Source organism: Panthera onca, chromosome D3 (genome assembly GCF_046562875.1).
Source record: "Panthera onca isolate mPanOnc1 chromosome D3, mPanOnc1 haplotype 2, whole genome shotgun sequence".
Taxonomy (NCBI): domain Eukaryota; kingdom Metazoa; phylum Chordata; class Mammalia; order Carnivora; family Felidae; genus Panthera; species Panthera onca.
Genome location: NC_138350.1, coordinates 32,254,899 through 32,274,991, shown reverse-complemented (window position 1 = coordinate 32,274,991; position 20,093 = coordinate 32,254,899). Strand labels below are relative to the sequence as shown.

General features: G+C 44.8%; 1 protein-coding gene across 6 annotated transcripts in view; it reads left to right on the top strand.

Annotated features, from left to right (window-relative positions):
* Nucleotides 1-16,916, top strand: part of LOC132665746 (piezo-type mechanosensitive ion channel component 2) — a 476,941-nt gene extending 460,025 nt beyond the window's left edge. For 5 of the 6 annotated variants that reach the window (XM_078435431.2, XM_078435426.2, XM_078435427.2 and 2 more), the window contains 8 exons: nucleotides 1,114-1,261; nucleotides 6,282-6,470; nucleotides 6,805-6,897; nucleotides 8,466-8,638; nucleotides 10,484-10,612; nucleotides 11,797-11,876; nucleotides 14,060-14,243; nucleotides 15,341-16,916. In XM_078435431.2, the coding sequence (XP_078291557.1) occupies nucleotides 1,114-1,261; nucleotides 6,282-6,470; nucleotides 6,805-6,897; nucleotides 8,466-8,638; nucleotides 10,484-10,612; nucleotides 11,797-11,876; nucleotides 14,060-14,243; nucleotides 15,341-15,593 (1,249 nt within the window). In that variant the 3' untranslated portion in view covers nucleotides 15,594-16,916. Of the gene's footprint in view, nucleotides 1-1,113; nucleotides 1,262-6,281; nucleotides 6,471-6,804; nucleotides 6,898-8,465; nucleotides 8,639-10,483; nucleotides 10,613-11,796; nucleotides 11,877-14,059; nucleotides 14,244-15,340 lie in introns of those variants that run through there. The other variant, XM_078435430.2, reaches the window with a different exon arrangement.
* Nucleotides 16,917-20,093: the final 3,177 nt, after the last annotated feature.

Genomic DNA, 20,093 nt, shown 5'->3' with positions numbered 1-20,093 from the left:
CCTTGGTTGTACCAGACCTGGAAACAGGTGACTTAGTCACAGAAGAGGTGTTGAGTGTGCTCGGTCAGTCACTTAGGTGTTCTCTGTGTATGGCCTGATATTTCTTCAATGGGCTGGATTAGTGTTCACTTGGCAGAGCTGAGTGGCCTAGGGGAGAATTTCCGAGTATAACCCAAGCTGCTCTGAAGAGCCTAGGGTGGACCTAGGTCTCCAGCTGGGAGAAGCTCTGTGTTAGTCAAGAAGCAGGGAATAGTTCCTAGGCCAGAGAGGAGCCCACGCCAACCCATTCCCAAATATGAGAACGTAAGGCCAGAATCTTATTAACCTGAGGCAGCTACTCAGTCCACCGTCTACTAAGTCTACTGTGTGCCCCCAACCCCATGTCCTGCTCCCTCTGACATCTCTCATCTCCCCTCAGCTTTCACGTATCAGGTGTACAACTTTTCCTAGCTCATTCAACAACAAAACCCCAGTACTCAATAATCCCGCGACCGACAGATTCTCATAACATAAACACATACACGTTTTAAAATGTAAAATGATGGGTCTTTTTGCAGAAGATATTACCTTAAATGTAGAAAGTCCTAAAGAATCAACCTAAACACGGTTGTAAGTAATCAATGAATTCATCGTAAAGTTGCAGGACATAAAACCAACATGCAGAAATCAATGGTGTTTCCATACGCTAAAAACAAAACATCAGAAAAAAAAATAAAGAAAACTATCCCATTCATAATAGCACCAAAAACAATGAAATACTTAGAAATAAATTTAACCGAAGAAATGAAAAGATCTGGGCAATGAAAACCACAAGACTTTGATGAGAGACATGGGAGAGGACACCTTCAAACTTATTTAAAAGGCAATCCTAATTTGTTAAGACCATCAGCAAAAAGAAAAAATAGAAAAAAGAATGGAAAATACTAATTCATACATTGACTTAAGATAAGAAGCAGTTGTATTCCCAGTTAATTTTACCATAAGGGTCACCTTGAGAATTTTTCCCAAGTCATAGGGGCTAAAACGATAAGGAACTACATGAGCTCCCGGGGTTGGGAGGATGACGGGGGCCACCCCACAACTGCCTCTCTAGCAAGATGTGGTTTCTGGCAGGTTCCGCCTCGTTCCCTTTCTGACTGAGCTGAGGGCTGTGATGGACTGGGTGTGGACAGACACGACCTTGAGCCTCTCCAGCTGGATCTGTGTGGAGGACATCTACGCTCACATATTCATCCTGAAGTGTTGGCGGGAGTCTGAAAAAGTAAGCCAATAAAAATGCCTTACCCCTTTTCGTTTCCCTTCCATCCAGGCTGGGTATAAGATTCATGTGAATCTCTGCAAGTTTTGTGGCCAAATACATGGAGGCAGGGGACAAAGATGGTGAGGACCTGTGACTGTCCCATTGGTTTCCACCCCAGTGGACTTGGGAATTTTGGACTCACTGCTGCCTTAGTCAGCAATGGCATCCAGATGTGTTCTTCTTTGGCCAGCCTATATTGTAGTTATTTTTAAAAGAAGAAATGATATATTGCTCTGTGACCCCATAATTCTTAAATGGCTCATTTGGGAGCAGAAGGGAATGTGGTAGGATGGAGAAAAGTGGGGTCAGGTGGCTTGGACTCAGGCTCACCCTCTGATTCACTCTTTGATGAGCGACGGGACAATATAACTTCGTTGTGCAAAGGAAATCGAAGTGCAAATATTTGCTTATTCTGTTAAGTTGAATATTAAAGTTTGAATACGGTTACAATTACTGTTATTTATTGGATTTTTTGCAAAAGCTTAACGTCGGAAACAGGAGTCATAACAGCAATGGAAATGCTCAACAAGCATTGGCTGAGGTGGTAGAAAGTATCCCGTTTTTTTCTCTCTTCTTGATAATACCCTCCTTGAAAAAGTTCCCTCCAGTGTATATAATTTCTAGTATGTTCTGCTGCTGCTTCTTGGAGTTCCAGTTTCATAATCATGGGTCCCACTGACCTGCGGCTCCTGTATTTGTGGGGTTTGTGAGAGTAAAGGAGACAGGGCTGGCAGTAAACTTAAAATCTGCTAGCTTGTCCTCATTTGTAAGGAGCAGAGAAGCTGATAAAATGACAGAATATGGCAGATATTCTACCAAAGGGACTTTGAAGGTAACAGTCATGGCAATAAAGCATCCAGAAATCGTGACCAATGAAGAAAAGCGGGAAGAACCAAGCATTGTTCTGTCGGAAGTAGAAAAACAAATGGAAGGAAGCAAAGATAATAGCTGCTTTTAACTACTTGAAATAGTGGGAAATAGGGGGAAAGTTTGAATTTGTCTGGAAGATGCAAGATAACAGAGTTGAGACAGGTTGGCAAAAGCTCTAGTAAGCTTCAGTGGCATCTGAAGAACTTCCTAACAGTCGAAGCTACCCCATCACAGACTGGCTGCCTCAGGAGGTGGCCGCTGCCCAGAGGTGTCCACATACACACCGTCACACAGAGGAGAACTTACATCCCGAAACCTCTGTGCTGGGAAGCGTAGGTCCTAGATCTATTCATTCAGCAGTTTATCATATCAGTTGTCTATTGCTGCTTATCAAACTACATCAAACTTAGTGGTTTAAAAATAACCACCGTTTTGGGGGCACTTGGGTGGCTCAGTTGGTTGAGCCTCTGACTTCAGCTCAGGTCATGTGGGTTCAAGCCCCACATTGGGCTCCCTGCTGTCAGCACAGAGCCCACTTCAGGTCCTCTGTCCCCTGCTCTCTGCTCCTCCCCTGCTCGTGCTCTGTCTCTCAAAATAAATAAACTTTAAAAAATCACAACCATTTTCTTTGCTCACAATTCTGCGGGTCGGCAGTTTGGGCTGCATGTCGCTGGACAGACTTGCCCAGGGTCATCCTGTGGCTGCTGTTCCAGAGGGAGCAGGCACAGGCCAGAGAAAGGCCCGAGAGAGAAGCGGTTCAAAAGACAGGCAAGTGGAGAGGGTAATTTCGGAATAGAGAGGATCTGAACCTCTGTAGATGGCAAGGAAAAGAACAGTAGAAAAAAAGAAAAAGAGAAATTCTTAGCATCGAAGCCAAAGGATAAAGGTCTGGGTGGGGGCCTCGGGAAGCGTGGGACCAGAGACGTGGGTGAATAAGTTAGTAGTGGCAAAGAGGAGTGGCCATCCTACGGGAAGCTGGGGAAAGATGTGGTGAGCCGACTGCACACCACATAGCCTGGCTTCCGCATGAAGTAGACGAACTTATCTGTTGACAGCAGGAGGGAAGGACGGCATCCTAAAACCCAGAGCCTGTCCACTGAGCACTGGAAACCGTGAGATACTACTTCCTCTGGATGAATGGGAGGGGAGTCCTCAGGTGGGGGTTTCTGAATCAGAGCTCGCGTTACTGTCCCACATCGACACAGGGCCACCTTTCATGGGAGCAGCTGTGTCTGCCCCATTTGTTAGCTCTTACAAGCTTTTCACTGCCTTTGAGCCAACAGGTGACAACCATCTTTTTTTTTTCAAGTTTTTTTTTTAATGTTTATACATTTTTGAGAGAGAGAAAGAGGCAGAGCGTGAGCGGGGGAGGAGCAGAGAGAGAGAGAGAGAGAGAGACAGAATCTGAAGCAGGCTCCAGGCTCCAAGCTGTCAGCACAGAGCCCGACGCAGGGCTCGAACCCACAAACCGTGAGATCGTGACCTGAGCTGAAGTCAGATGCTTAACTGACTGAGCCACCCAGGCGCCCCGACAACCTTCTTAGTACTCTAGTGAGGAAGTCACAGCCATTGCCCGTCATCCTTGTGAAGGACAGGGTTTGCTGTGCCCTAGAACACGAAGCATTCCTCCCCACAAAGTGTTTACGATTATTGTTGTCATTTTATCTTCAAGAAATAAAAAGCCTCATTTCAGTGTATCACCTTTGGTGATACATGCATCACCTCTACTTCAATATATACTTCTATCTTATGCTCAGTTGCTGGCTATTTCAGAATAAGAGCCTTTTAAATCACACGTAGTACAATTTGCTAAGAAACTTAGGTGTGTGGGAGGTCAGTGTCAGGGGAGTCCAGGCGAATCTGGCACACGTTTTTACTCCGTCCCATCAGAGACAGAAACGTTACCAGTGACCATCTCTTGTCCAGTATAAAGCAGAAGAGTAAGCTGCTTTTAAAAGTAAATTTTCATGGGGCACCTGGGTGGCTCATTCGGTTAAGTGTCCGACTTCGGCTCAGGTCATGATCTGGCGGTTTGTGAGTTCAGGCCCCGTGTTGGGCTCTGTGCCCACAGCTCGGAGCCTGCAGCCTGCTTCAAATTCTGTGTCTCCCTCTCTCTCTTCCCCTCCCCTGCTCATACTCTGTCTCTCAAAAGTAAATAAATGTTAAAAGAAAAAATTTAAGTAACTTTTCTTGGAGATTCTTCCAAGTCGAATGTGCTGTGCTCCAGGGGCTTTATGAACACACTTTATGAAGCCAGAACAATTTCCTAAAAGGCAGAGTGTTGGCACAGGAGCACACACAAATGCAGGCCACTGGGTCCCAGTCCTCGTTTCCAATGATTTCCAGGCAGCCACGTCCCAAAACACTTTAGGAAGCTGATTGGAAATGTAGCCTGGAAGGTTATGCAGACTGGGAGACCCAGAAGAGCATTGACTTACCCAGGAAAGGGGTGACAGGCAGTGCAGGACAGGAAGGGAACGGTCCGTTTGAAAGGTGAAGGGGGAAGTAGCCTCAGAGTTAGAGAGAGGTCCAAAGGTCCTGGCCATGTCCTGCCCCGGGGCTGAGCAGGAGAAGGGGGAGAACGGAGGGGGAGGTTCTGGGGATTTTAGCAGTGAGCCTCAAAGGGTGGCCTCCAGGAGAGGAACCGATATGGCACCACTACAGTCAGAAGAGACCCAGGCTGTTCTTAGCAGAGAAAAGTCTTGAACCAACAAAACACTTCGCCACCTTATGCCTGAGCGCTCCTGCGTGAGGATGAGAGGCCGCTTGTCTAAACTTGCCTCCCGGAGAAAAAGATGAAAAAGCAAGCCTGTGTGTGTGTGAATATATATCTGAAATTCTCCGATACTGCAGTTTTTTCTTTCGCAATAGAAAATTATAATCAGTGGCCTCAAATTCCAGCGCAAAGATACCGAAATACAGTGCTGGATCTGAACATCATGCCCTAACTCGGAGCACAGCCACTGAGAGGCACTATCTCCTGAGCACAGAATCCATAATGCTGCCCATACTGGCTCCCGTGCCCCCACCCCCGTCCAGCCCCCGCCCTATACTTCCAGGCCTGACTTCAGCAATCACGGACGGCCAGGGCCCATAGAGCCATTGTAGCAGTGCTGGCTCCCAGACCTCTGTCCTTGTTTGTCGCTTGTCACATGAGCTCAGCGCCTGCAGGCAGAATGTGGATGAGTTTTCCTTACCTCACCTCTAGTGAAATGAATGGCTGCCTCCTGAGGGATTGTGCCCCCCAGGATAAATCTCACAGCCAGGCTGGGGAGTGGGGGTAACCCCCATATTGTGTGTGCAGCCCAGCTTCAGGGGGTGACCCTGGAAGGCAAAAAGGTCACGGAGAAGCAACATTTAAGCCAGGATTATACGTGCATATCTGAAGCCCTTTTGATTCCGGACAGCAAAGCTGGCTCCTGGTGCCTTGCTTAGGAGCAGTGCTTGGTGGGTCCCTAACAAAGCTGATGGAAGTGATCCCATCCCTACCAAACGCACTGCTTTTGTAGGAGAGAGCAGGTCCCTCACGTGACGCACACTTCTGCCACCACCCCCAGTTCCTGCTGTTCAGCACAGCCCCCGCTGAGGACCCGCGTGGAGTCCTGGCGGCCGAGAGAGAGGGCTCTTCTGATCGTACAGATCTTATTGCAGGGCTTGAACCACACTGCCTTCTGACAACGTGTGTCATGAATGAAGTGAGAAACTTTTTTCCACCCACCAAGAGCAGGTGGTTGATAGGCACAGCTTTGGAATATTCAGGAATTTGCAGTAAAATGTCTTTCTCCCACATGATCCCTTGAAAGCAGAGGCTTTGTTCAGCGGTATTTGATCCATCGGTCCATAGGTTCATCACCAGCCAAAACCAACACAGTTTTAAGGAGAAAGTCCCTCGGGTCCCATTGGTCCCTCGTGGCACCACCGTGGGGACGTGTTGGGTGCTCATTAGAGCTTCACATCACTACTTAATTTCGTAGAGTGACCTGAGCGAACTGAGCAGAATCAGGACTCAGTCGGGTCCCGCGGCAAGAGCGCGCACCCCTCCTCCCCGACCCAGACCCCGCCTGCTTCTCGGGGCCAGAAGCCTGAGCCCGGTGTGACCCCTCTGTTGCAGAGATACCCGCAGCCCCGGGGGCAGAAGAAGAAGAAAGTGGTGAAGTATGGCATGGGAGGCATGATCATCGTTCTGCTCATCTGCATTGTCTGGTTTCCCCTTCTCTTCATGTCCTTGATCAAATCTGTGGCGGGGGTCATCAACCAGCCCCTGGACGTCTCGGTCACAATCACCCTGGGAGGGTACCAGGTAACCGCTGTGCACCTCCCCCAGGGCTCACTCACCTGCCGGCGCCTTTCCCAATAAACAGCCACAGGATGTGGAGTTAGCTTTGGTGCTCCACATTCCTCCCTACATTTCGGCTGGTCAGCAAATACGTGATGTATGAGATAAGTAAAGCACCGAAGACAGTGAAAGAATCGTTTTGTTCTGGTTGGGTAATCACTTCAAAAAGAGATCTCTGAGGCCAGCTGCCCTCGGGTGCCCAGGGGGGCGATAACGCGGCGGAAATATTGTTCTTTTAACCCAGGACGCAGAGACGGGCCTTGGAGGGCTAACGGCACCTTGTTTCTTTGTTTTCCAGCCTATTTTCACAATGAGTGCACAGCAAAGCCAGTTGAAAGTTATGGATCAGCCCAAGTTTAATAAATTTATGAAAGCTTTTTCTAGGGACACTGTAAGTAAATGCATGTAGTAGATCTCTGTGAAGACCTTTCTAGACGAAAGGTGAGCTTACTGCTTGTCATTTTGTTCACTCCTCTGTCGTGGCCTGTGGTGGTGGCAGGGACTTGTCAGGGGTTACCAGGGGTTCGCAGCGCATTTCTGGCCACTGGCCCCTTCGATACTCTGAGCCATTATGTCCGTATCGTTGGATATGTGTTAATAAACATAATTGTAATTCAGGACATTTTAATGTAAGCTTAACAGATGTAGGTCCTCTTTCATATTTTTAATTTTTTTTTTAATTGTAGTAGATACTGACCCCTTTGATGGGTAGGTCTAATCTGAGAATCTATAGTAAGGGAGTCATTCAAAACGTTGGAAAAGCTCTATGAAGGCCCTTGCTTGTGCTGGCATTCTCTGCATTAGTAAAAGCTGGAAGCCACTGAGGGCTTCATAACTAGGGACCGGTTAAATAAGTTATGGCAAATGTATCAAGTGAATTTGATAGGCACTGGCTTCCCTAGGGCGGTCGGCGTGGGAGAAGGGGACCACCGCTTTGCATTTTATTTACGTGCTATGTCGTCTGAATATTTTCCGAGCAGCGTCTTTCATAATACAAAATAGTCATTGCAGAGACTCTGCATGGCGTGAACATTTCTCAAGATAAAACCTAAGTGAAAAAGGACACACATTCCTATTTTTTAAATTAAAACAAATGAAATCTACATGTCCTACCATATATCACAGCGGTGATGCCCTGGTGGTAAAGTTGTGGCTCATGTATTCTCTTCCTTATCTTACAAACTTTTAATCACATGATAAATCAAGCTTTCAGAATTAAAATTTGCTTTACAAATAATACTTTGTATTTAAAGAAAATGATTAGGCACACAGATGCTTATCTCCTTTATAAAATTATCAGCCTCTAATGCACACTGCCAAAACTAATCTTGAGGGATGTGCAGCTGTGAGACAGGACCAGGATATTGTGGGTGGATTAAATTTGACTGGGTGGTGAGAGGGAACACCCCAATAGTTGATACATTTCCTTCTTAATGGGGAGGAAAATGACACCAAGTCATTTGTCTTTTCTTTATTGATGAGTTGGGATGATCCCATAGCTGTATCGGTGCGGCAACATCACCAAGATTGCTCCACGGCACTCGGGCTGCCCATCCCTGTGGGGAGGGGAACAGAATAGTGCGATAGAGCATGAAGACCGTGCACTGTAAAAATTGCCTTTCCTTACTAAGAATTCCCCTTCATGTAGCCAGTTACAAAGAAGAGTAATCACTGTATTTGTACATCACCACAGGGGGCACATGGGTGGCTCAGTCGGTTGGGCCTCTGACTTCGGCTCAGGTTATGATCTCAAAGTTGGTGAGTTCGAGCCCCACGTCGGGCTCTGTGCTGACAGCTCGGAGCCTGGAGCCTGCTTCAGATTCTGTCTTCCTCTCTCTCTGCCCCTCCCCTGCTCATGCTGTGTCTCTCTCTCAAAAATAAACAAACATTTTTTTTTATTTTATTTGTACATCACCATATATATGATCTATTTATGCATGTGTATTTGTGCGCATACAGGGTGCTATGCAATTTCTGGAAAATTATGAAAAAGAAGACATAACTGTAGCAGAACTGGAAGGAAACTCAAATTCTTTGTGGACCATCAGCCCTCCCAGTAAGCAGAAAATGATAAGCGAACTCATGGACCCCAATAGTAGCTTCTCTGTTGTTTTTTCATGGAGTATTCAGAGGTAGTTACTGTATTTCCATGCATAATTTCCCCTTTCCCCCCAATCTAAACTCGGGGTGGGGGTGGGTGGATAGAAGTAAAGAAAAAGTCGATGGATGTGGTTTATAGCTGACATTACACTTTGGGAACATTCATTCGATGCTACAGCTAACATCTGCATTTACTAAATAACAGTTTGCCTAGGAATCTCTGACAAAAATAAGAACTTCTTAGTTTTCCTTTTTTCTACTCCAGTTTTTAAAGAGAGGCTGGCAGTGAGTTTTGTGAATGAGAGAGAGAGAGAGAGGTAAAGCAAAAAGAAAAAGTGTCATGACTTATAAAATGAAATGGTCTGGATGATTGTAAGATTTCCCTGATCTAAGATTTGGTCTGAGCAATAAAGAATTGGCAGTCTCGGGAACCCGAATTCTCACTCGAATCCCTCCAATGTAGGGAGGTCCTGTCAGATCTTTTCTCTAAGCAGGAGATGTGAGAGCAGCCTGGGAGTCCCAAGATGGGGAGAGCTGAGAGAGATTCCTTCTCACCTAACCTGAGCCCATGGCCAGCACGTGACCACTACTGCACTTGTTGATCTGTGTTAAGTTTGTATTTAAATTCAGTTAGTTAACGCGCAGCGTAATATTAGTTTCAGCTGTACAGCATAGGGATTCTTCACTTCCATCCAACACCCGGTGCACCTCACAAGTGCCCTCCTTAATCCCCATCACCTATTTCACCCATCCCCCCACCCACCTCTCCTCTGGTAACCGTCGGTTTGTTCTCTGTGGTTAAGAGTCCCTTTCCCGGTTTGCCTCTCTCTCTTTTTCCCCTTTGCTCACTTGTTTTGTTTCTTAAATCCTGCACATGAGCGAAATCATATGGCATTTTTCTTTCTCTGACAGACTTATTTTGCTTAACATAATACTCTCTAGCTCCATCCGTGTCTGTGCAAATGACAAGATTTCATTCCTTTTCACCGCTGAGTAATATTCCACACACACACACCCCCACCACATCTTCCTTATCCATTCATGAGCGTGTCTTAAGAAAAGTTCTTGCATTCAGAAGCCCAATGTGCTAGTGAAGCAATCGGGGAACCTCAACACAATACACTAGTTGGTTGGCTTAGTGTCTGTTTGTTTGCATTTGTCATAGTCTTGTGATTCAGGATTCTATGCCAGCAGTCAAGTGATAGGTTCATCGGGTTCATGGTTCCTGGCTTCTAGGATAAAATTAAGAAAGAATTATGATAGGTACAGAAGAAGGCTTCTCCAATCTAAAGTGAATTTACAAAGTAACAGTAAAGAAATATCTGAAAGGGGGCTGTTCAGAATTGAAAGAACTCTTTCTTTCATCTTATTTTCTCCTTTAGAACATCCCGAATTCCTCACATGAAATTCTGTACTGCCAAAATTCACTTTCTAGCCTTTTCTTTGAAGAGCTACCAAAATAATAATAATAATAAATAATAACAACATTAAAGATCAACTCTTGATGGAACATTCTTTTAAAAGCATGGATTCTATTGGTCACCATGGAGACTAACCTCACTAGATTAATAAAAAAAAAGTGTTTCAGAAACTCATTATCAGAGCATCAAGACGGTTTCTCTTCTAGTCAACAGACTCTGCCCTCTCACCTGCCATCTGTTTTAAAGGTGTTTGTGGCCTCCCTGGGCTTTACTAACTTGGTTGTCTAAGAAGCTGGACGTAAAGGTGAGGTGGACAGAAAAGGTTGGGGGTGACAGTTGTGGATCCAAGGAAGACTTGGTGAGATTAATAAAATGAAGAGTCAAGTGAATTTTTGAACGTCTCTTCTAGACTTCCAAGTAATCACTGACATTGAGCCTTTTTATTTCTCTTCACAGAAACATGAGTTTGGGTGCAAAGGCAGAAATTGCAACCGATAAGCTTTCTTTTCCTCTTAAAAATACCACACGAGAGCATATAGCTAAAATGATAGCCGGCAACAACACGGAAAGTTCAAGAACACCGGTGTAAGTGATTGCTCCTGTTAATTAGCTTTAATAGATGGATATATCTGGTACAAAATCAGCATCTGCAAACTCACGTATACCAGAAATGCAACTTTCTTCAGTAACTCAAGTGAATCTCTACTTGGAGGCCTCATTGTGTTACGTTAAGGCAGCTCTGTTTTCCTCCCTCGGTACTCTGTCCACCTAGCCCTGGGAGTACTGACCTTGTTCCTGGGTAGCAAACTTTGCTCTTATCTGACCATAATCACCAAAAGCCAGATTAAGCCCCTGGGATACCCCTCTTCTACTATTACTCCTGGCCTGGGGTCATTGAATGGATGGGAGATGAGGGGAAGATAAGGGGTAAAAGGAAATTTGGGGGGGTGGCAATCTACATCTTAATATATTCTCCTGCCATGTAAGTACTCCACTTCAAACAGATATAAGCTGTGATGTCTAGATTCTAAGCAGGAGGGGGAAAAAAATGCTATTGGTGCAAAACCACTAAATGAAGTATTCCAGACGTCCACCAGCCAATGCCTAGTTCTGACCTCCAGTCTGCCTTGGCCCCACTTTAATGCAGTGAATATAAGCCGCCATGATGCAGTCCTCAGACGTGCTCCCTACGACAGCCTTTGTCAATCACTAAAGTTGAAGGAACCTCAAAGACTGTCAGTTCCTCCCCCATTATTTCATGAGAGACCAGGCAGGCCTAGAAAGACACAGCGACATGCTCAGGTCACTTAGCTTGTCCTTGGCAGAGGGAGGGTTAGGTCCAGGCCACTAGTTCTCCCCTCAAGCCTCAGTCTTGTCCTAGATAGATTCATGCCGTCCACTTGATTATAGATATATCTAGAGAGAGAGAGAGTATAGACCTAGATCCTAGCAAGAAAACAGTCCCTTGCTTCAGAAACAGTCACAGACATGGAAAATCTCTGTAGCAGTTTTCAAGTCATAAACTGCTCATGTACAGAGTTTACTTGAGTATTCGAATAGAAACAGGTAAAATTTTTTTGGCTTCAGAGAATTCTAGTTATAACGGAACCCATAAATTGCGATGACATCACATTGTATACATATACAAAGATTCACCATTATCGTTTGATATGAGGTCAAAGTAGCAACAAAAAAATCAATTTTATGTGGGTAAAACAACTAAAACTTAATTACGCTTCCCCTCCTTTTTTTTTTTTTTTAACATACAGGACTATAGAAAAGATCTACCCGTATTACGTGAAAGCACCTAGTGATTCGAATTCAAAACCTATAAAGCAACTTTTGTCTGGTAAGGCTGAGAAGGAATTGTTTCAGAACTTTTTTTTAACCTTCTTTTATTCAACTTCTACAGTTTGCATTTTCAACCTTTCTTGAGCTTCTTTCCAGTTTTCTGTCTCTGTGACACAGAGCTTATAGGAAGCATGAGACTCCCAGCTGCGTTCCACAGCCAGAAGGAATCAGTCAGTCACCAGAAGCCATATTCTTCATTGTTTTCATTGATATAGAACTTGATGGGCTTAAATCCACATTTAGTGCCTTAGTCTGTTTACTTGTTTCTATTAACATCCATATCTTGGGCAGAAAATGGCCTCATGCAGTATTAAATATGAAGGCCCCACAATAAGAGCAATATAAAGGTAGCAGGAAATGTGCGTGATTCAGCCCAAGGGTCGTTAAGTATCAACAGTAGTCTCTAGGGACTGTATTTACCCCAAATAACAGAGATGGTAGTAAGATGATGCTTTGGAATTCTTAAGCATTAATTATGAAGCATTGTTTGACTTCATCAGTTGCCTGGACAAGAACAGATGGGTATGGATGGTAAAAGTAGAAGGACAGTGCAGTATATATCCAAGTCACATTCATTCGTTTGCCAACATGGGTTGCTCATTGTCACCAGGCAGTATGCCAGGCACTGGAGACGAGGTTCTACATGGTTCATGTTTAGCTGGAAAGATGGGGATTGCGTAGGCAAACAGGTAGACGCCCGCATGGAGATCTCAAGAAGTAGAGGCAGCATAGAGGTTCCGAAGACAAGTGTGGGTGGGCCCCCACATCTCTATGCATTTCTTCCTCATGAGGTTCAGCCTGTGAAGTCCCCCTTCCCCACACCACAGGTCTTGGTGTTCTCAGGTCCTGCCAACACAACGACTTCTCTGATTAGCTTTACTGAGTTCTCTCTGATCTTTACCATAAGGCCTATTTAGCATACGTTGGTGGTTATCACCAGTTTACAAAGGGGGAACCAAGGCCCAGTGTGTGAATTACTCAGCAAAGGTTATACAACCAGTACGTGGACAAACTAGATCCAAACATGGGCCAGATGTCCCCCTTCAGAACTCTCTAGACTTCAGAACCAAGGTTCTTTTTCTTCCTGAGCATTCTCAGTGGTTCACATTCTTCTTGAGGAGGGGTTTCTTTATCTTTATGAGTCTCCTGCCTCACGCTCCATCCATCCATCCATCCATCCATCCATCCAATAGACTTACATTGCCACACACTGTCCTAGATTCCTTTGATCTAGGAATTTAGCAGGAAATAATGCAGCCACGGCCCCCACCCTCACAGAGTTTATAGTCCACCACCATGATTCTCAGTGGAGGCCGTATTATCATTGGCAGTGGTGGTATTTTCTTAGAAAGGCCTACACAGAGAACTCCAAGCTTTCTGTTGGCCCTTTTACTGTTTTATATTCACCCTAAGCTCCAACACAAGCAATCATTAACCACACATCATGGGTTTTCAGAACTTTCCTGAGCTTCATGCCATCAATCCTTCCTGAAATAACCTCCTCTCCCTCTCCATCTCCACTTTACTGATGTTCTCAGCAAAATTCAACTCAGAAGTCGTCTCATCTGGGAAGCCCTCATGGATCCTACCAACAAGAATTGTTCTCTCCTTGTCAGCACAGGTCTAATAGTGGTTGCCACGTGCCCATAAGTTGTGCTCATGTACATGGCCTGTTCCCATTGAGATATGGAATTGTGCTGTATTCAACTCTGTAACCCCTGATCACCTAACAGAGGGCCTTCCTCCCAGAAGACACTCAATAAATGCTAGTAATATGATTGGATTAGTCAAGTCAATAAAAAGTCAGTGATTTGGGTTTTTAAATGTCTAACTAGTTGCTTGGAATTATTAGCAAAGAAATATACTCACGTATATTAAGCACGTGTGATACTCACGTATATACTCACGTATATATCACGTGGGTCTTCGCTCTCTCCCTGTGATATGGCTGCCATGCTCACTTAGCAACAGTGAGCGTCCTCTTTAGTGACAAGGAGAAACCTTATGCACACCTGCGGCCCACTTTTCTTTCTCCACTCACACTGTTAACATGTGCCCTACTCATCCTGGCATCACACGCTACAGATAGTGGTAATCAGGTTCTGCCATCTGACAATTGTTTGCATGCATTGAATCTTAATATGCTTATGCTAACTTGGTTTCATTTTTCTCGTCTTGCAGAAAATAACTTCATGAATATCACCATCATTTTGTCCAGAGACAATACAACTAAATCTAACAGTGAGTGGTGGGTTCTCAACCTGACTGGAAACAGAATATACAATCAGCACGCTCAGGCCTTGGAACTGGTGGTCTTCAATGACAAAGTCAGCCCGCCCAGTCTGGGGTTCCTGGCTGGCTATGGGTAAGGACGCATTTCAGTTAGCAGTCACAAGAGCCTACTTCTCTGTCATATAAAGTTGATGGGAAGCTTTGTACCTTCCTAAAATTCTTGAACTTAACAGCTGCAGTGTTGAAATTCATAGATCATTGGCCCTTCAAGAACCAGAGTCCCAAAGAAGTCAAAATGCCTGGGGTGAATAACACCATTAAGGACAGAACTAGAAGTCATATTTCTGGTTTCTTGACTCCACGTCTTCCTGTTACGTTTGATGTAATTCAATGTTTAAACTTAGAAATTGGTGTAGGGTTATCTCTTTTCCGTATAGATTGCCTTCTGACCTGAGCAGATGCTCAGTCAAGCATCGCAATTTTGGACATGGTCCAATGTCCAAAATGGTCTGATGCTATCATTTCACCGTGTTCTGATGCTTACATTCTAAGACACATGCATCCCCTACAAGACATGAAAGTCTGTTAAGAAGTCAATGTCTATGCAGAATTATAGTATTAAAATAAATAGCTGGTGCAGAAAAGTATATATAGTACAATTGCATTTCTATCAAGTATATTATGTGGTTTCTTTATATAATATTTGCAGTAAAACCCCCTGAAGTTCATGCATGAGACTACTAGCATTGGTTGTTTCCAGAATTGAGATTTTTTTGACACTTTTATTTTTCAAGTCTTACAGCACTGTAATGTATAAAGTGTGTTTACACAAGGAATATGAATTACCTTTTTAAAAAAAAAATTTTTTTAATGTTTATTGTTTTTGAGAGAGAGAGAGAGAGAGCCAGAGAGCAAGCAGGGAAGGGGCAGAGAGAGAGAGATGGAAACACAGAATCGGAAGCAGGCTCCAGGCTCTGAGCTGTCAGCACAGAGCCCTATGCGGGGCTTGAACTCACAGACCGCGAGATCATGACCTGAGCTGAAGTTGGCTGCTTACCCAACTGAGCCACCCAGGTGCCCCTGAATTACCTTTTTAATAAACAGAGTAAATGTTTTCACCAAAGGGAAAAACTCTAGAGAAATTTTGTTATTTTTTTCTTTTAGACGTGTTCTATTAACTGTGTTTAACTGGTAGATACAATTTCTAGCTACCTTTTTTTTTCCCCCCAGTATCATGGGATTGTATGCTTCGGTTGTCCTTGTGATTGGGAAATTTGTCCGTGAATTCTTCAGTGGGATTTCTCACTCCATCATGTTTGAAGAGCTTCCAAATGTGGACCGAATTCTGAAGTTGTGCACAGATATTTTTTTAGTTCGAGAGACAGGGGAACTGGAACTCGAGGAAGATCTCTATGCCAAATTAATATTCTTGTACCGCTCACCAGAAACCATGATCAAATGGACTAGAGAAAAAACAAATTGATGCTTTACGACACAGACTGCAGATCAAATTAACATTTGAATTTAAAAAAAAGCACAATATCCTCATAAGAGCTAAGCATTTCTAGTTGGATGGAAATGGTTTCTCTTCTGACAGGTGGTCAAAAGGAGCTGACTTCCTTCTGCAGTCTAAGCTACCTTGTAAATGAAGGCGCTGTTGAAAATGTTATTTGTAATTCCATTTCTCCAAAATCAGGGCTATTTGTTTTATGATATAGTCAACAGTGTCTTGCATTCTGATTGACGATGCAAAGGAATCATTTATGGGTCTCCTCCCTCAGAGAAACAGGAGAGAAGAAGGGAAAAGGAAAGTTGCCCATGGTTTTCTGTGCAGAGCCCGCACACTTCCTGAAGAGACGCTCTAGTTCAGTAGGCCGCACCCTGTTGCCAACGGGGAAGCTGCTGTGGGGAGAACAGATGGGCCTCAGCACGCCCCGAAAATACGCAACAGCAATAGGAGGCTGAAACTCCTGAAGAGATTTCTGGGGCGGGGGGGGGGGGGGGGAACAAGAGAGGGAGCCAAAGACCCATGAAGATACCAGTGGACAAACGAGCCTCATTCTAAGCAAAAAGTTAACATTAGTGACACTCTTACTGCCTTATCTTAACTGAAGACTAGTAAAAAAAAAAAAAAAAAATCTTTCCATTAAACACCAGTGACTTCTCAGGAAAAAAGAAAAAAAAAAGCAGCAAAACAAAAATGGGGACACCGGTTTTGTCGAGGCCCAGCAAATGACTCGCTTCCGTGGTGGCTGTTATGCTTCAGAGTTCTGCTCCTCCTCAGACACAGGCTCCAAGTAGAAGGATGAAAATGGCGCCCAGCTGGGTGTGGAAATCTCTGACTCTGTAACTCTTTCCCAACTGAGGTCATGAACGCCCTTCTACCTTTTTCCCCATCCCTCAACACGCTTTTTCCCATTTCGATGATTTAAGGCAATGGTTTTTTCCAGTATGTGACATTTTCCTTCCTGTTTTTCAGGTATATCGAAGAGTTTACATATTCCAATTCACATTTTTACATCTGAGACGGGTTTTTTAAGTTCATAGTTATGGAAGAAATATGTATATTGAGCTTGGGGAAATAAAAAAAAAAACGGCCTTTTCTTAAATTATTATTATTGGTAATACAACCTCTTCATTAAATAACAATGTAGCATGAAAATTTATGATTCAAATGTAGTTTTCATTCTGTATTAAAATACAGTTTCTGAGGAGTCATTAAATGGACTAGAACATGTCCAAAAAAATGATCCTATGTAGTCTGGGTTCAGGACTGACTTAAAATAAAGCACATCTTGCAAAGCCATTTCAAGAATAGTCTTCATTCTGCCTCCTTTGCGTGAAGTAGGAAAAAATTACTATTTTCAATACTGTGTACAAGGAGTTAAAAAAAATCATGGTAAGGGAATATGGAGCTTTAAAAAAAAAAAAACAGATCAGACGGTGTTCGGTGTCTTCTAGAGAACTGGTGCATATTTTTCTTCAGGCGGGAAAGCCAGCGTACTTCCCACCCTGTGGCAATCAGCTCCTCCAGTCGTAGCAGTAAACTCAGACCACAAACTGTGGCCAACACTCTGATTTCCCAACAACACGAAGAATCATTGTGCGTATTCCGGGTTGTGAACTCTTTCTTTGAAAACAGGGCAGCTCAAGGGAATTTCCAGAGAGCAAGTTATGACACATTTAGGAAAGAGGAGAAGTAGGAAATCCTCCCGAGAAGAAAGTGGAAAGTCAAACTGTACCAGAATGGTAATGTTCTTCAAGAGAGCAATTTCCAGGGTTCAAGAAGAAGCTTCCTGTGTGTGTGTGTGGGGGGGGGGGGGGGGGGTATAGAAGGAAATATAAAAGATAGAAATAAAGGATTGTAGAAAGGAGGCGCTTCCTCCGGGGAGGCATGTGCTAGAGTGGAAATGGCAGACAACGAGGAGGTCCGCAGGCCTGGCCAGGCCACCGTTGGGCAGGGGACCCCCGGGCCAGCAGGCCCTGTCCCCTCTCAGCCCCACGTATCTGACAACAGGAAGGGATCGTCGTACTGTAGCCAGCCACGTTCCAAGCCCCGGCCCAGCGGACGCTCCTTGTGAAAGTGGCCTGCCACCTTAGATTGGGTTCCCTGGAGACGGCCTCCGAAATGAACGGCCTGGACCAAGGACGTTTGGGGCAGTGGTCCCGGGAGTTACACTGGTCAGCAAGGAAGGCAGGATTGAGCAGAGGGACGTGCTGCCCCATCACGCAGCTGCAGCTGAACGTCACCCAACCCTTCAGGGCACTTGAGATCTGGGGTGGTTCTGCCTCGTCCCGGGCAAGGGCATGGCAACTGGATGCTGGAACAGCAAGTTGTTGCCACCGCCACTCCCTGTGCGGGTTTCACCTCTGATGAGGCGGGAGCCTACTCCCTGGAAGGAGGGGCACAGCCTTGACCCATGAGCACGGGCGTGTGGGCGTGCAGAGGGCATTCGTGGAGACTGCAGTATCCATCACTGTCTATCCTTGGGCCACTCAGACCCACTGGCTTCTTGTAAGAAGATTGTGAGGACTTAGTTCCCTTATGAGGGAAGAGTAAGACGCAGGAGATCCGGCCCCTGCTGCCGCAGCTGGTTTTGAAGCCAGACATAATACTCAGCATCTATCGTCCACCACCTGTTCTAGGTTCCCCTCACCCTCATCTGGTCCCTGTCCCAATGAGGCAGGGAGCCGGGCAGGGTGAGCCAGACCCTCGGCCATAGGGGCCCAGCGTCCTCGTTACCAGCCTTGCTCTGGTCCCAGCTGCTGCATTTACCTCTTTTACTGTTCAGTCTGGTCCCCCCGGGACCCCTGAGCACAGCGTCTGCCTCCCTCCCCCACTGTATGGCCGCAGCCTTCCTCTCTCAGCCTACCCTTTCCGTAAGGTGACCCTGTGCATAAGGCGACCCCATCTGTAATGTGTAAGGTGACCCTGTCCCTTGCCAGAACTGTCATATTGTCCTTCTAGTTTAGCGATCCTTTCTAAAATGATTATTTTCCTTTTTCACTAGCTTTCAAATCCTGACTTCTATTGTTCTTTGGTGTCTTGTATTAATTGCTAATTTATTTTCGTCTATTTGAAATACTGGGTTATAGCTTTCACCCGTGTTGTTGCGGCCATGCCTTTCTGGTAAACTTGTATTGTCTCTAGGGACCTGATTCTGCTCTTTATTCTTTTTTACTGATACGAATTTGATATTGTATTTAAGTACAGCCCTTTTCTGTGGCTCCTTGGGGTGTGGCACTAGGTTTCCCAACTTTTGGGTCAGGGGATGGCTCTTCTGGCTCTGCGACTCTGGAGACCCCTCCCACAGTCCCGGAGTGTCCACAAATGTGTCTTCCATTCTGAAGCCCCCAGCTCTGCTCACCTCTCCATGAGGCCCACCCAGCCTCTACATGGTTCTCTCTTCTCATCGGCACCTGTTCTGCCCCCTCTATTCCTAGCAGTGTCCCCGAGGCACGGGGCCTGGTCCTGAGAAGCAGTTTCTATCTGTTAGTTTTGTTGTTGTTGTTGTTTTGAGAAAGGGAGAGGGAGCAAGCAGGAGCAGGAGAGAGGGGCAGACAGAGAATCACAGTATTCAACAAGGAAGAATACATTTAATGTCACAGTTAGGAATAACAGCCTTACATTTCCCTGGCCTGCTTAAATGAATTACTTGCGATGAAGTGCTTTAGGACAGTGTGCACAAGTGATTAGTTCTTGGAAGCCTACATTGTTTGGAGGAAGAAGAATTTTTTGTAAAAAAATAAGCTATTTTTCATTAGCTTAGAGCATCGTTTCAAGTTATACATACCTGTGGTATTTAATGTGGGTGTACCCACATTAATGAGGCCATCGTTCAACACCAGCCACACTGCTTCTTGGGACATCTTCATGGGACCTCCAATGGTTAGTCTAGATTTTGTCCCCAGAAGGTTCTGAAGTAGCTCAGAACACTCTATTCGTTAAGTAATTTCCATTACTCTATACCTAAGACCAAAATTTCAATCTCTAAATAATTTTCCACTACAAACTATGTCCCAGTACTTTGGCTGACATCACCTAGGTGAGGTTCTGCAGTGAAATAAGGTGGCAATATTAAGACACTTGACAAGTAAAATGCTAATGTGGAATTGTTCCAAATTGAAATATAAGCCTCCTGTCCTTTTTCAGTGAGAAAGGGAAGTTAAAATATTAACTATTCATTTATTAATTAACTATTGATTAACTATTAATCAAGTCAATGTCCAAGAACCCAAGAACACTAATAGCTTTCTTATCTTCACGAATTAAAAGTCAAAGAGATTAAAGCCCTCCATTTCTGATTCTGATCAGTCTCAGGCAGAGATGTTCTCAGCCCCTTAGAGAAATTGAGGTCACTTCAGGAAAGCAGCTTGTGTTGTCTTCACAGATTCTTTTGGTCCTTACGATGGCAATTCAATTCGGGGCACCTGGGTGGCTCAGTTGGTTAAGCATCTGTTGACCTCAGCTCAGGTCATGACC